At 41.3% G+C, this 15,583-nt stretch overlaps 1 protein-coding gene across 2 annotated transcripts in view; it reads right to left on the reverse strand.

Moving 5' to 3' along the window:
* Positions 1-9,122: 9,122 nt before the first annotated feature.
* The window catches only part of ALG9 (ALG9 alpha-1,2-mannosyltransferase), a 135,166-nt gene continuing 128,705 nt past the window's right edge, over positions 9,123-15,583 (reverse strand). For both annotated transcript variants that reach the window (XM_020989789.2, XM_020989790.2), the window contains one exon: positions 9,123-14,589. In XM_020989789.2, coding sequence (XP_020845448.1) covers positions 14,466-14,589 — 124 coding nt within the window. In that variant the 3' untranslated portion in view covers positions 9,123-14,465. The remainder of the gene's footprint in view (positions 14,590-15,583) is intronic.

Consider the following 15,583-nt stretch of genomic DNA (forward strand, 5'->3'; position numbering starts at 1 on the left):
CAGCCTCCTTTCTCCCAAACCTGATGTTTATTATTTTTACTTTTTACAGCTCCTTGAATACTAAGGTAATAATCCATCCTATCTCAGCCACCTGTGGCCTTAGATAAATAATTTAATCTTTCCAGGTCTCCATTTCCTCATCTATAAAAGAGAGGGGGTTGGACTAGGTGACTTCTGAGGTCCATTCCAGCTTCAAATCTATGATCCTATAATTTGAGGGAAAGCTTATGTAGAAGAGATAATAACTGGAAAAGGTCCCTCATAAAAACAAAGTAGCTATCTGTTCTAGGAAGTTGTCGAGAGGTTGTCAACAAAGAAAAGAAAAAGGCAGAGCTAGCTCCCAAGTCATGCCTGACTCTTCCTGCTTGAGTGGACACCTCTCAGTTCATTTCTCCCATAAAGGGATTATCTTTTTGCCCTCTCATTTGTATGTGATGGCAACATCTCCAAAGTGCAGCCAGCATGATATTTCTGCATATGGCCAGCGTATTTGAGCAGTACACAGTCTAAACCGGTGTTTCGACAGGCACGAGGGCAGTTTGATCTTGGTTGACTTTGTCTCTGAAAAAAAGTGAAACAAAGTATAGGCAACAGAGCTGCTGGCTTGTCCTGTTTCTGTTCCCAGGGCTGGTTCAGGGGTCCCCTAGGATATCTTTTTACCCCAGTGCTTCCAGTCCTGGTGGCCATTCACAGCCCCTTGCTGCCCCCGGGTGACATAGAATGTACCTCATGGCTACCCCGATTGCTGCTGTGCTGCTGCCCAGCTCCCACCCCAGTGTTTGCAGACCTCTCTATCTTTCTAAGCTGCCCTAGGCAGGAAAAATGACTCGCCGCAAATTTTTCTTGGCTTTTCCAATCGGTATTTGGTATAGTGCATTTTTTTAAGTTGTTGTGGAGGAGGTGTGCTGGGTAAGGTGGCAAAAATGCTGACCCTGTCTCACTAGGGCATTTTTACCCTACTGCCCTTAGAACAAAGTATAAAGATTATATAAAACAAACTGGTTACAATATCTGCTCTCATGGTGGTCTCCAATAGACTCACTCTGTTCACCTGCTCTCAGATGGCCTTATGTTCTATATGTGGGCAGAGCAGGGAACCTCCTTCCTGCATGGGGGAACCCAACCCCTAATTTACCCCATTAGAGGAGAGGCCTACCTACCATGCTGCCTAAAATCCCCGCCATTATAGTCACTCCTCTAGGTTAGAGTAAAGGTCTTAACCTGGGGTCCACAGATTTCAAGGAAGAAAGGGACTCTGAACTTGGAAGTTGTATTATTTTAACAACTGCATTCCAATATAATTGGCTTTCTTTGTAAACCTATATTATGTTATTATGTATTTAAAAACATTATTCTAAGAAGGCATCCACAGGATTCAATGGACTGCCAAAGAGTCCGTGACACAAAAATGGTTACAAATCTCTGGCATTTTCCCCCCAGAAGATTTCTATTTAAATATAGAGTGAAGGAAGGCGTGGGGAAATTATTTCACCAAATTATTAGAATCCACCAATGTATCAGCACCAGATTCATTCCTGAGTTCCCTTGTCAGGTGCCCTAAAAGACCTGGATACAAAGTAGCTGTTTTTATGGATGAGAAATAACAGGGAGCACATGTCACATCCCAGCCCCTGAAGGAGAATGGGGCTAACTGTGATTCAGGACAATCCACAGGGCCCCAGGGAAAAAGCCTCCTAGGAAAAAGCTATGTGATCAGAGTGACCAAAGCCTGTGCAGATCTAGCCAGAGTTCATGGGAAGGTCGAATCCAAAGACGGAACTGGGAGTTAGCAGAGTGTATCAGGGTAAACTGTACAAAGGGAATGGTAAGTTTGTGTGCAAAATGCTAGTTTATCCTTGGGGATCATTTTCCTAGAAATTCAAGGCATTGTGTGGTAGAAAGCATTGTTAAAAAACCTCTACTAACTCTAGGGGATGCACATTATGTACTGACTCCCATGTCCTCTCCTTCAGCCTATAACGCTGGGTATCTCAAGCCCCCTGTTCTCCATGAGTTTATTTTTTGTTTGTTTTCTGAGGCAACTAGGGTTAAGTGACTTGCCCAGCTAGTAAGTTTCAAGTGTCAGAGGCCACATTTGAACTCAGGTCCTCCTGACTCCAAGGCCAGAGCTCTATTTACTGTACCACCTAACTGTCCCTCTACATGAGTTTTTAGACCCCATCACTAGGCATTTAACAACCTAAATATCCTACCCCCTGTTCCCTCGTGTTCTGCCCTTCCTTGTCACAGGACCCCAATCAATTTGATACTTCCCAGAACTATGGCCACCAATTCCACCTACTGTGATTCAGAGCCATCACATGTCTAGGCAAAATAGCCTGTTACTACTTTTATTAATTCCCCTGCATAAAAATCTTTTGCCTCTGGGAGAAAAGTCAGACTTCTGGCCTGGCCCTCTGCAACATGGTTCCAACCTACTTTTTTAGATTTATTTACTATTATTCCCCTTATATACTCTGTGTGCCAACCAAACTGTCCCCCCCTGAAATCAATCTTCAGTCTTCAGTCTGGGTGACACTGTCTGTCCTTGTCAGAAGGCACTCTCCAGCTCAGGTACCACACAGCCTTTCCTGATTCCCTACCTTCACTCTGCCCCTCCCCTCAATTGTAAGTGTGCTCTCTCCCTCCTCAAATTACCTTGCAATTGTCTATTTGTGTATATATTATACCCCCTTGGTCACGTGTAATCTCCTGCAGTGATGAGATTATCTTATTTTTGTCTTCTTGTCCCCAGCACACAGACTACTATTAGTAAATGTTTATGGAATTTAATTGGCATAAAATTAATTTAAGCTTCATTAACGCAGCATCTATAAACTTTTTAGCTTGGCTTAAAACTGCACTAAGACTTGGGACACACTGTATAGATGAAAGTGTAGATAGACCCCACAAACTGGTTGGGTAACTCTATGTCATGTTTCTGACAGGCCCATGTAGCCTGCACCTGGGGAGATGTGGCAGAGGTGGAGTATTGTCCACTGAGTCTCATCTCACCAGGGGATTACACAGAAGTAGGAGCAAAAGTACTGAAGTCCACCAGAAACTGACCCTCCTTCTTCACATTTATAACAGCATAGGTAGTAATTAACAGAGCTTAGATAGCCAATACTGGCAGGTACCTAGTAGGTTTGGTCACAGAGGAATTTTAGAAAAGTTTTAAACTACAGGAGTCTGTCAAGGTGCCAAAAACTGCCTTGAGTTCCTGGTTTGTTTTTGGGGGGTTTTTTTGGTCATAGATTACTTTTTGAGTTTGGTGAAATGTAAGGACCCCTTCTCAAAATATACTGTTTTTAAAGGCATAAAATAAGATACACAGGATTACAAAGCAAACCAATTCCACTGAAATAGTTATATATATTTGTATTTATGTATTTCTATTATATACAAAATATATTCTATATGGATATATTATATAATATATATAATTTGTATATGTATATATGTGTATTTTTTTAAAGTTCATGGACCCCCGGTTAAGACCCCCTGCCCTTGAGGAATCTATTCACTTTATTATTATTAAAAATAATAATAGCTAGCATTTATTTAGTGATTTAAAGTTTGCAAAGTGCTTCACAGATGTTATCTTACTGGATCCTCACATCAACCTCATGAGGCTGGTGCTGTTATTATTCCTATTCCCTTGCCCGATGTCAGACAGCTAATTTGTGAGTGTTTGAGGCTGTATCTTAACTCACATCTTCCTGACTCCAAGTCTAGGGCTCTATCCACAATGCCAATAAGGGGAATATTTGCCACAAAGTGGGGATTGGCCCTGTCAGAATCCTGTCCTGCCAAGAAAGATGTGACAAAGGGCACTATGGAATAAGCTGTAGAGAGGATTTGGAAGTACGAGGAACCAGAAATCCCATGACTTTCTGTCCACCCAGTAGAAGAATCTGGGGACTCGCTTCTGCCAACTGGGAGGGCAGATGACTCCGCCCACTTATGGAGCCATTTACTGCACGCCTGCAAATGCTTCCCAGAATGTGGTCAGCTCCTTGGAAATCAGTGTTAGCTTCTGCTGCACCACTGTAGTCTCTGTGACCCCCAACTGGAGAGTTGGCTGGGTAGCAATCAGCCTGACCATTGTCTGAACCGCAAGGTCATAGAAAGACTTGGGGGGGCATATGGGTGGCACAGAGATAATAATAACTCACACTTAATGATTTAAGGTTTGCAAAATGGTTCTTTCATAATAGCCCTGTGATATAGGGAGTGCAAATATTATTACCCCCCTTTACAGATGAGGAAACTAGACTTCTTGCCCATCATTACAGAGCTATAAAGGGTCTTAGGAGTTGAACTCAGGTCTCCTGACTCCAAGTCCAGCATTTTATCCATTTTGCCACACTCATTCTCACTTCATCAAATGGGTATAGGGTAATAAATGCCAGTGATTATGGGCAATCAACAGAAAAAGAATTCTGTGTGGTCCAAATCATGATCAGAGGGTAAAACCAGAGATTATGTCAATTCAAACCAGAATTCACCAGACTACTAAATCTAAAGGATGAGGCAAGAGGTGGTACAAAGACCACAGAAGCAGTGCTAATCGGCCAGATTATGTAAGGGCAAAAGGAAACAGCAACACATTCTAAGGGAGAGACAGGAGGCCTCAAGTACCAGGCAAGTCAGACTACCTCAACCACCATCTCCGCTCAGATCCTAATGGAGATAGCACTGGACCCTGAGCTCAAGAGCATTGGGAACAGCAGTGCCCCCCAAAACACTAGATCTGCTTCTAGCCCACACCTCATAGTGATAACTGAGGGGGAAAATCATTGTGGAGAAGGGACCCACCTTTCTTATCTTCACCAGTGACAACTCCTGACCAATTACCAATGGTCAAATAGGCACAGGAACCCTGGGAATAGAAATATCTCCCAGATTACTGGTCCTGCTTCTAGCCCAGCCCTTCCAGCCATCATCCAGGGAAGCAAATCCCACGCAGAACGGGCCAGCCATCCCCCCCCCAACTGCCACACACACAGCAGGCAGGTCAGTCTAGCTGAAGCAGCAAAGCTACCCTTCAGGAGAGCTAGGAGGTAGCATGTGCCAGTCAAGTCTAATCATCACCACAACCTTGACCACTATTTCCCCTCAGATACTGATGAAGGCCACCCAGGACCCTGAACCCAAGAACCTGGGGAAGAGCCCAATGCTTTCAACCATCATCCTAGTAGAGAAGCAGCCTGGCATTTGCTCCGTAGGTGCTACAAGCCACAACTACTTAAGACTCAGAAAAGAAAGGTTCTTGTCATGGTCAAGTGTCTTTACATCAGAAACATATTGATTTATCAATAGAAATGATATTAAAGAAGAGACATTAATATCTGCTTTGCCACTACACCCTAAGGACCATGGGAGTTTTGCTTGCAGCAAATATCTTCCAAATTGTTTCCCCCATTAGAATGTGTACTCCTTGAGAGTAGAGATAGCTCATTTTTCTGTCTGTATCCCTGGTGCTCAGTACAGTGCTTTGCACATAGTAAGTACTTAATAAATACTTCATTCATTAATCCAAATATATTACAAAGTGAAACTGTAGGCACTGGTGAGCTAATAATTTGTTCCAAACAACTTGTATGCCTAAAACAGCCTCCATAATGAAAATGGCTTGCTACCCTCCCTGTTCCACTGTGTCTCCATGGTATAAGACCAAACATGTGCTACTAACCTGGGTAGCAAATGGGTGGCTTGAGGGTACTGAGTGGGTGGAAAGAGCTCTGTACCAAAGACTTCTATCCATGTAATTTTGCCCAAAGGCTTAGCAGGCTTTCCAGGCCACATGGACTGCTTCCATCTCTCCTTCCTTCAGGTTATCTTCTTCGGCATGGACAGGCCCCTTTCAAGGTAGCCACTAAACCCATCAATTTGCAGCATGTTCTCATCCTACTGCTTGAGACTACATAATTAGACTGGTAAATGATAGGGAAGAGACTCCAACAGTAAACTACTAAGTCTGGATGCTGATGATAAACAAAGGAAATCTGGGTAGAGCAGGCACTGTCCTGAATCCATAGATGTGGGTTTGGGAAAGATGAAACCTTCAGAAATAGCTGGTCTTAAATCACAGACTTCTCTAGCTGAGAAGTAATCTAATCCATCCTTTTATCTAGTCTAAACTTAAGAGCTATCCTCCTGTAATTCTGGAAGAGTTCTACTAGCCTCCTAGTACTAGCCTGGTAGGTACTTAACAATAGAAAATTAACTCATATTAGGGGAAAATCTACCCTGAAGCTTTTTACAAAGATGTCTAGGAGATGCATTTTGAAATTTTGGGAAAAGGCTCTCCTACTCTCATGGAAATGTAATTATTATGTCCTTTAATCTTCAATTTAAACAGAGTCTATTTGTTCTAAGGGGTTATAATAGGAAATTTCTAGTCCAGTTGCATCACCAATGTTTCATAACCTCATGTCTCCACTCTCACGTTCTCAATGGCTCCATTTCCTTATGGGTTTGTTTATTACATTTGTTTAGATATGATTTTCTCATTACTGATTATAACTCGGTTAAATGTCAAGTCTACACTGATATCCAAATCACTGGCCTACAAAAAATTAACAGCTGAAGGCAACCCTAACTTTTTTACATTAAAAACATCATTTGCTGCTTAATGTAAATGTAACACACATTATTAAAAAGGCATTTTGTTACTAGATCTTCTTTTCTTTGGGGGCATATAAGCTAATAGGATCTAAGTACCCCCAGATACCAGATCTATAAAAATTAAATAGGTAAAGAAATATAAACGATAGGAAGCATTTGCTAAGTGCTTACTGTGTCAGGCACTACATTAAGCTTTTCACGTTATCTGATTTGAGCCTCACAATAAATGCTATTGTTATCCCCATTTTGTAGTTGAAGAAACTGAGGCAGATGTTAAGTGACTTGCCCAGGGTTTCACAACTAGTAAGTACTATTTCTGAGGCCAGATTTGGACTCAGGTCTTCCTGATTTCAGGTCCAGCACTCTAGTCACTGTGCTTCCTAGTTGTCTTGGTAGCTTTCTTGGAAGGAATATCATACTCCAAGCATATTGGCAAAAAAAAAAAAGGAAGAAAGAAAGAAAGAAAAAGAGGGGCAAGGCACAACTCCTTGTGTCTGCTCCGTGTGGATTTGTCATTTGTGAAAGTCTGTGCAAGCGAAGAGAACTACTACAAGTACTGAATGTATTCTGAGTTGTTACTGGGACTGTTTACAGAGCATATGGCCAATTGCATTTTTTTTTCTGGGTACAAACTGTGGCTAGGTGGAGGGTAAAGGCTAGAGAGTTTCTCAAGTTTCCTTTGCTATTCTTTCCTCAGCAACTGCATCAGCAAATACTTAAGGAGGTACTACTACCTGTGGGGAACTGTGCAAGGTTTGGGGGCTAAAAAGGTGGTCTAAGACTAGGGCTACATCACCTAAACGAGAAAACAGGACATAAACAGAAGCAGGAGAGATACCATAGGTGCTGCAGGAGCACAGGCCTATCGCCTGCTCAAAAAGCTTTAGTGTCTCCCTAGTGCCATAAGGATCAAGTATGGACGCATGAACGAAACATTTATTAAGCACTTAGTGGGTGCAAAGGCACAAAGTCCAAACTCCTCTTCTTGGTATTTTAAGCTGTTCACAATCAGGCTCCAGCCTACTTTTCCAGACTTTTTCTGGTGTTGTTCATCCTTCGTGTTTGAAGAGGACCAATGACATCCCAGGGTGACGTCTTGACTCATGTATAAATTGGATTTAAGTGAGGCAGAGTTGCAACAAAGTCATCAGCCTCACTCTCTCTTCCAGAGTCATCAAAGTCCCATGGCAAGACAAGAGTCAGGACAACTGTGATGGCCTGGGATGCAGAGGATGACCTTGGCTTCTTCGATGTCTGTCCAGGCTCTGAGCACTCCACAGTGCCTGCTTCAGCCACCTTCATGGCTGTTGGAACAAATTGTTCTCATCTGCCCCTTCTGCTGGGGGAAGTCTTCACATGTTCCTCGAGGGGACGGACTCCTGTCTTGATATCTCTGGCACCTTGCACAGAGTCTGGTACATAGGATGCACTTTATAAAAGATTGCTGAATTTGAATTTATTGAAGTTATTAACAAGTATTTCACAGGGAAATGAGACAAGTCGGGACATAAAAGAATAGAAGGAAGACAGGAGGATAAAATCCATGCTCCTGGCAGAGGAAATGGCTGGCAGGCGATGCCATGTAGTAAAACGTGTGCTGGATTTGGAGTCAGAAGACTTGAAAGCCTCAGATCTAACACTCACTAAATGTATGGACCTGACCCTCAGGTTCTCCGTCTGTAAAATAGGGACAATGACTCATAATACCTCATAGGATTACTACAAGGAAAACCCTGGGCAAAATTTAAAGCACAACAGACCTGCGAGTTATCGTGAAAATCATTTGGTGTGAACTGTATATGCACGGAAGCATTGTCGTTCAGTTATTTTAAGTTGTGTCAGGCTCTTTGTGACACCATTTGGGGTTTTCCTGGCAAAGATACTAGAGTGGTTTGCCATTTCCTTCTCCAGCTCATTTTACAGATGAAGAGACTGAGGCAAACAGGGTTATGTGACTTGCCCAGGGTCACACAGCTAGGAAGTATCTGTGGCTAGATTTGAACTCAGATCTTCCTGACTCTAGACCTAGCATTCTATCCACTGTACCACCTAGCTGCCCTAGCATAGAGGTGGTGTCAGTCTTGTTTGCTAAAAACAGCTCTATTATGCTCAGGGACCCACCAGGAAAGGGAAGCCACGTAATAATTGGAATATAATAATAATTGGCAATAACTATACTCATATGTCTATGCAGACTGAACTTTTATATCCAAAAACTATAGAAAGGACTAGGATTTTAGATATTTAGGCATACCAGTTAATACAACTACTGGTGTTAGTTTCTCTTCAGCTAAAATGAATGAAACCAGTCTTTGTTGGAAGTTCCAAAGGGCTTCTCCCTGAACCTTCCAGACATTCTTTGCTATCTAGCTCTCTGGGATCCAGATGATTCACCATATGATGGTGAATGGTCTTCTTTAGCTGTCAGTTTCCAATAAAGAATTAAAGCTTAGGAGCAAAGTTGAAAGCATCACCTCTTTAAAAAAAAATCCAACCAATAGGATTTATTTGATTTACATTTCACAGTAAATACAACAAGAACACAATGTAAACAATGACATGTCAAACAACAAAGCAAGCAGGCGCAGGGAGAGGGCGGCACTGGACAACGTCCTTGCTGCAACGCTGCTCCTCTCGCTTCCTGATTTCATTTGCAATATGAATCACACAATTTAAAACATGGGGAAGATTAAAGCCAGAACTTGTTTAGATTCAATGACATACCAGAGGGCCTCTGAAATCCAATGATACTGTACAGAAGATGCCTGTCTATTACAAAAGATTAAAGCTAGACCTGTCTATTTGAACCCACCAAATAACATTAATTCAATCCATTTACTCAAGACATTTAGTGGAAGAGCATAAGAATATAGCAAGATATAGACTTTTAAAGTGTCAGTGGAGGGGACTGTCAGATTAAACTTTCTCCCTCTCTCTTTCTCTCTCCTGTGCTGGGGGAAAAAAACCCAACAAATTATGATTATGAGAATATGACATGAGAATTGGAGTTGCCTAATGCCAATCTGATTACTTTAAGCCCCACACAAATCCTCACCATTGTACTCGAATTAAATGCACAGCTGAGCACCACGTGTTTCCCCAGGAGGTTTCTTACCAATGACCTTCCACCCCCATAGTTGTGCTAGTCTTCAAGATGCTTTTCCATTCATCCCTAGGAGAAGTATAATATAATGGAAAGGGTACTAGTTTGGGTGGCTAAAGCTTTGGGCTGTAATCTGAGGTCTGCTGAGGTGTGGGACACTGGCAAGTCACTTAGACCCTCACTTGGTTTTAATTTTCTCTGCTATAAAATGAGGACCTTGGAATAGAACATCTTTAACATCTCTTCAAGTGCAAAGAATCTATGGTTATAAGGATTGTGTAGAACTCAAAGACTTATCCCTTTCCCAAGTCTTTGTATCTGGGAAAAGTGACTCAGCTAAATTCCGGAGATACCACCTTGGTTTTTAAAATGAAAGTGTTTGCTTCTAACTTTAGTGTTCAGTTAAGCATAAATATGGCAGGATACTTATGGTGGGAATATCCATTACCTATGAATATTCCAAAAGGTTAAAATTATTTCTCTTACTAGTAATGGTCAGAGGAGATGAACAGCTTTCAAAAACAGAAATCCAAGTTAACAACAACCATGTTCCAAATCACTAAGAAAATGAAAATTAAAACAACTTTGAAGTTTCACTTCATACCTAGCAATTTGGCAAAAATAATATAGGATGGAAATGTCAATTATGGAAGGGACTCTGGGAAGACAGGCACCCTAATGCACAATTGCTAGAATTGTGAGATTGGCCCAACTGTGCTGGAAAACAATTTGGAATTTTTTGATAAAAATGACCCAGAGATCGCATTTCCAGGCAAATACCCCAAGGAAAATAAAGACAAAACTGAGTGGTCTCATATATGCCAAAATATTCGTGGCAGAATTTTTTGTGGTTGCAAAAAACTGAACACAAAGTCAATGCTCGTCAACTGGGGAATGGTTGAACAACCATTTAATATATCAGTATAATGGAATGTTATTGCACCATAAGAAATGACAAATATGAGGAATTCAGAGAAACACAGAAAGATTTGTAAGAATTGATGGAGAGTAAAATAAGTAGAACCAGAAAAGTAGTTTACATTACTATACTTATATAAATAAAAGAACATTAAATAAAGTTGGATGTTAACGTCAAGCCAAATTAACAATAACTTATTAAGCACTTACTATGTGCCAAGCACCATGCTAAGTTCTGAAAATACCAATATAAGCAAAAAGAAAGACAGTCCCTCAAAGAGTTTACATTCTGATGGGGGAAGACAACACATAAAAGGAGGTTGAAAGAATGGGGAGGAAGGGTAGAGATAAGACACCCACAAGGCAGGATGGATTCTGGAGTAGAACCTGGAAAGGAATGAAGACATACTTAGCCTGGGCACTTTTCTTAAAATGGAAGTTCTGGGAGGAATCATTCAGTTAGACGAAGAAGCCACAGGGGCAGAGTGTAATTGTAACAATCAGTCTTAGCTCTGGAGAAAAGATGAAGAGATACATCTCAAACTTTTCATTGGAAAGGTAGAGGAATGTGGGTATAAAATGTTGCATACATAGTCCAACATGGTCTCAGGTGGTTTTGATGAGCTCTTTCTTTTGTTTCAAAGAACAAAGGGGGGAAGGGCACCTAGATGGTGAAGTGGATGGAACGCTGGTCCTGGATTCAGGAAGACCTGAGTTCAAATGTGAACTCAGACACTTGACACTTACTAGCTGTGTGACCCTGGGTAAGTCACTTCACTCCATTGCCTCAAAAAAACAAACAAATAAAAAAAGAACAAAGGGGGAATGGGAGAGTAGAGGAGGATACACAGAAATGATATGGTAAAAACAAAAGACATCAATAAAACTTTAAAAAATAAATTAATTAAATGATGTGAATGCTTTCACACCAGATTAAATCTACTGGATATAAAATAGGCATTGAATATAGGTGCAACAATGTTGCTCTAAGCCACAAAGACAGAAGTTAAAATTAGGCGGTCAAAGGACTTTTGTGCAAAGAGCCAATTCATCCATCAGGAACAGGTTCTCATATCTAATAGTCCTCAATCAAAAAACATTAAACAAAATCAAAAACCTTCTCTTCAGTTATGTACAACAGTCCCCTCCAATGCAATAATAATACCCAATCTACAGAAACAGGCTTTTTTTTTTTGTCAGCACAATGAATGGACCAGCCACCCCAAAAGGGCAGTCACCATTCTGCTGGAGGTTGGTTCTGTTTTAGGAATGCTACTCACTCTGGTTCCTGCCACACTTCTCCCTACAAACCTGTTACAAAGACGTAGCTGCCTTTCCTTTATTTGTGCTGTATAGCCCATTTAGGTTACAAGCTCCTTGAAGCCAAGAACTCTTTTAAACTTCTTTGTCTCCCCTTACATCAGGTACCTCTAGCACTGTACCTTGCACACAGCAGGTGCTCAATATTTGTTGGCTTGATTGTCTTAATGGACCTACTGCAGAGGAAAATGAACATTATCAAAAGGGGGGGGCCTGATGTTTCTGATGCATGTCCTGGATTAGGCTTTTTGTGTTTTATACTTCATCAATGCAGACTAAAACCACTCTATACCTTAATAAATCATCTTTATAAATATGGCCTCCTCAAATTGACCCCCTTGTGACTTCTGATGATAAGCTCCTCTAATTGAGATAAATTGCTTTTCAGATGATGCACTCAGTCTGCTGTTAGGCCCATACTTTCTTAGCTAGGAGTCCCTGCAGGAACTTGGACATGTGAACATGACCTTTGAGAACTGAGGGTTATCTCTTGGCAAAGATGAAACATCAATATAATATGTTTGTGCTTTTTCAATTTAATTCCTCACTGTGAACTGCTTAACTTACTAGCAAATGCCTAAGTCTGCATTGTTATATAAGTGCTGCAAGGTCTATACTGCATCTAGCTAAGTGGCATCTATCAGTATCCAATCCATTAACCCTTTCAGTAATGTTGGCAGAAGGCAAGAGGCCTTGCTTCAAGGTCCTGATGTTTTTAGCTCTTGGCCAGGCTGGTATGATGCCAGCGTGGACAAAGAAATTTAAGGTCAAGAGCCTCAGAAGCACCTAAAGGGAACCTACACTCAATTCCTTTCATATCACTTATGTATCTTGTCTGTTCTTCTATCCAGACCGATTGCTTCTTAATGCTTCTGCTTTGTCTCAGACAGAAGTAAGCAACCAATTATTCCTTTTTTCATCAGCTCTCTTTTCCTCTCCTAGGTTTAGTCCTGCTGAGAAGTCATGTGGGATGGAAATTTCAGGAAATTAATTTACCTCACTAGTAGATACTAGAAACCATCATTCTTAAAGATTTTTGGCACCTTATTTAAACCTAAATGTTTAGGAACAGTACTGACATTGACCCGTGTGGGGCCCAGCAGAGGAATCTGTCTCAACAATGTACTCTTTGTTCTCCTGAGACGGGGGAGTCCATAGCCATAGAGGGAGCTGCTCAAACAATACCAAAACAGATACTCCCACACACCATGAATTCAGCCTGGAAGGAATAGTTTTGTCCCAGTAGTCTGAGTCATGGACAACCACACCCAAACTCAGACCCCAATAAAGTCACCTTCTTAAAATGCAAAGTTCCATCCTTCATCTGCACCTCTCCTATCTAAGTCTTTCAGGTCATGTTTTCGTATTTGGGTTGAAAACCACTCCAACCAGTCATCTGGCTCTTTCTGATTTTCTGGTCCTGCTTGTCTGAGTGCCATATACAGGTACTGTCTTTGCTATACCACCAAAGCACCCTGAAAGATTTGCTTCCCAATGGAATTGCTAAAGATGCACTGAAAACTCACTTCTGGCCTCCGCTTCTTCACACTTCCCCGCCCTTCCTTCCCCCATGCTCTCTTCAGTTATGTCCTTTTTCTTTCTCTCAGAGTCTGCTAGAAACTTTGTCTCCCCATCACTTCCTCCAGAGTCTGCTATGGATTCTACAAAATACATTTCTTGAAACAATGACATCATCCAGAGAATTAAAAGTAGGCACTTTTCCCCAAATATTCCCCACTCACTTATCATTCAAGGGAATGTACACTGCTTCAACTTATAGAAACTCCATAAATTCACACTTTAAAAAGGAAATGAAAGAATGGAACTTATAGGTAATTATAAAAGAATAAAAATTAGGTCACAGTTCCACAAAAGTTTGCCTCCTTCATGAGCTACATCTCTAGGACAGATATCCTGGTCTTGTGAAGTACTTAACAGAAGTTGGGTTTTGCTGGGGGGATCAAAGATCTGTGGATAGATATTTGGTTGTTCAAATTCCACTGCTGAGAATAAGCACAAGGAAAAGTGCTAGGAGATGCCAAGGAGACGCCAAGCAGCCATGGGCAGAGAAGCCCCAGAGGCAGAAGAATTGCTGAGGATTTCTCTGATGCTCAACAGGGGCAGGAGAGAACCGCTGAACAGAGCCGACCAGTCCACAGCTTTCCCAGTCTTCCTTATAGTTAGCTCTATTCTTTTTTCAGTCTCATAAATAAACTGAACAGAAGAAAATAGGTTTACAGGTATCATAGGAGAAGTCTTCCACTGCCATAACCCCCACTGCTCCAGTTCACAGGACTCTAGAAGCAGAACAGAGATCCAGGCAAGAACTGAGAGTATGGAATTAACTTTGAATAGCCTGAGGCACCTGGATTCCAGTATTCTTGTTGGAAAATCTTTATTGTGAATGTTACAAGTGATGATTGGAGGAAATGATGCTGTGGAGCCACTAGTGAGCAGCAATGGCTGGTCTTCTGGGACCACAGGTGTGCTGTTAACCACCAGCTTTCTTCCTGGCTTGCTTTCCTTTCCGGGGTTTGAGAATGGTGTAATTTACATACACTGTATGCTTTTCTGACAGGAAAGGAACATAGAACGCTCGCAGCAGTTTTGAAGATCTGAAAAATTAAAAAGGGAAAGATGAGGAGAGAATTTTAATTCAACAGATTTATCAGAAATGACAAAAAATTTTCCAATGGTACCCAAGATGATTATGGGAAAGAAATCAATAAACCATTATTAAGCACCTACTATGTGCCAGGCTCTGGGGATAGAAAGACAAAAATGAAACAGTCCTTGTCCTCAAGGAACTTTCATTCTATCTACAGAAAAACATGGACACATAAAAACAGATATAAAATAAAAAGTCACGTGGGAGGAGGAAGGCACTAATGGCTGGAGGGATCAGGAAATGCCTCATGTAACTGGCATTCAGGTTGCACTTTGAAAGAAGTGAGGGGGGATTCCAAGAGACAGAGGTGAAGAAGGAATCATTCCAGGCACAGGGGACAGCCTAGCCCTAGGCCAAGGCTAGTGAGACTAGAGGTGGAGTATTATAATAAGAGAGTTTGGCTAGACCACAGAGCTCATGAAAAGAAGTAATGTGTAATAAGGAGTAATATATGAAAAGGTAGGCTTAAGTGCCAACAAAGGAGTTTGTGTTTTATCCTAGAAACAATCATCTCGGGCTTTTATAAAACAAAACGAGACAGAGTACTATGGTCAAGAATGCATTCCCAGAGCAGTAGCAGAGAAGTTCATCACCCAACAAGATGGTGTTAAGTGGCCTAATCCAGATCTGACTCTTTACCTACCCATTCCAAAAAAAAGCTACTCCAAGGACTCTGTCATCTCTCTCCAAACAGCCTTAATGGGTCTACACTAATTTTGTACTGGGTATGTCCCACAGAAGTTCTAGATCAATTGAAAAGGTTTATAATGACTAATATAACTTCATGACATTTTAATAGTCAAGGCAAAAAGAAACTATACATGTCCAATCCTCAACTAGCATAGCCTCTGGCTCCTTTTTTCCTTAAGAATTAAGGACACTTGCGTGGTGAATTTTGTAAGGCTCTTTTGAGTACTTTTGAGTACTGAAATCAAGTCTCT

The sequence above is a fragment of the Phascolarctos cinereus genome, unplaced genomic scaffold (genome assembly GCF_003287225.1).
Source record: "Phascolarctos cinereus isolate Bilbo 61053 unplaced genomic scaffold, phaCin_HiC Scaffold_726;HRSCAF=1367, whole genome shotgun sequence".
In the NCBI taxonomy this organism is placed as follows: Eukaryota; Metazoa; Chordata; class Mammalia; order Diprotodontia; family Phascolarctidae; genus Phascolarctos; species Phascolarctos cinereus.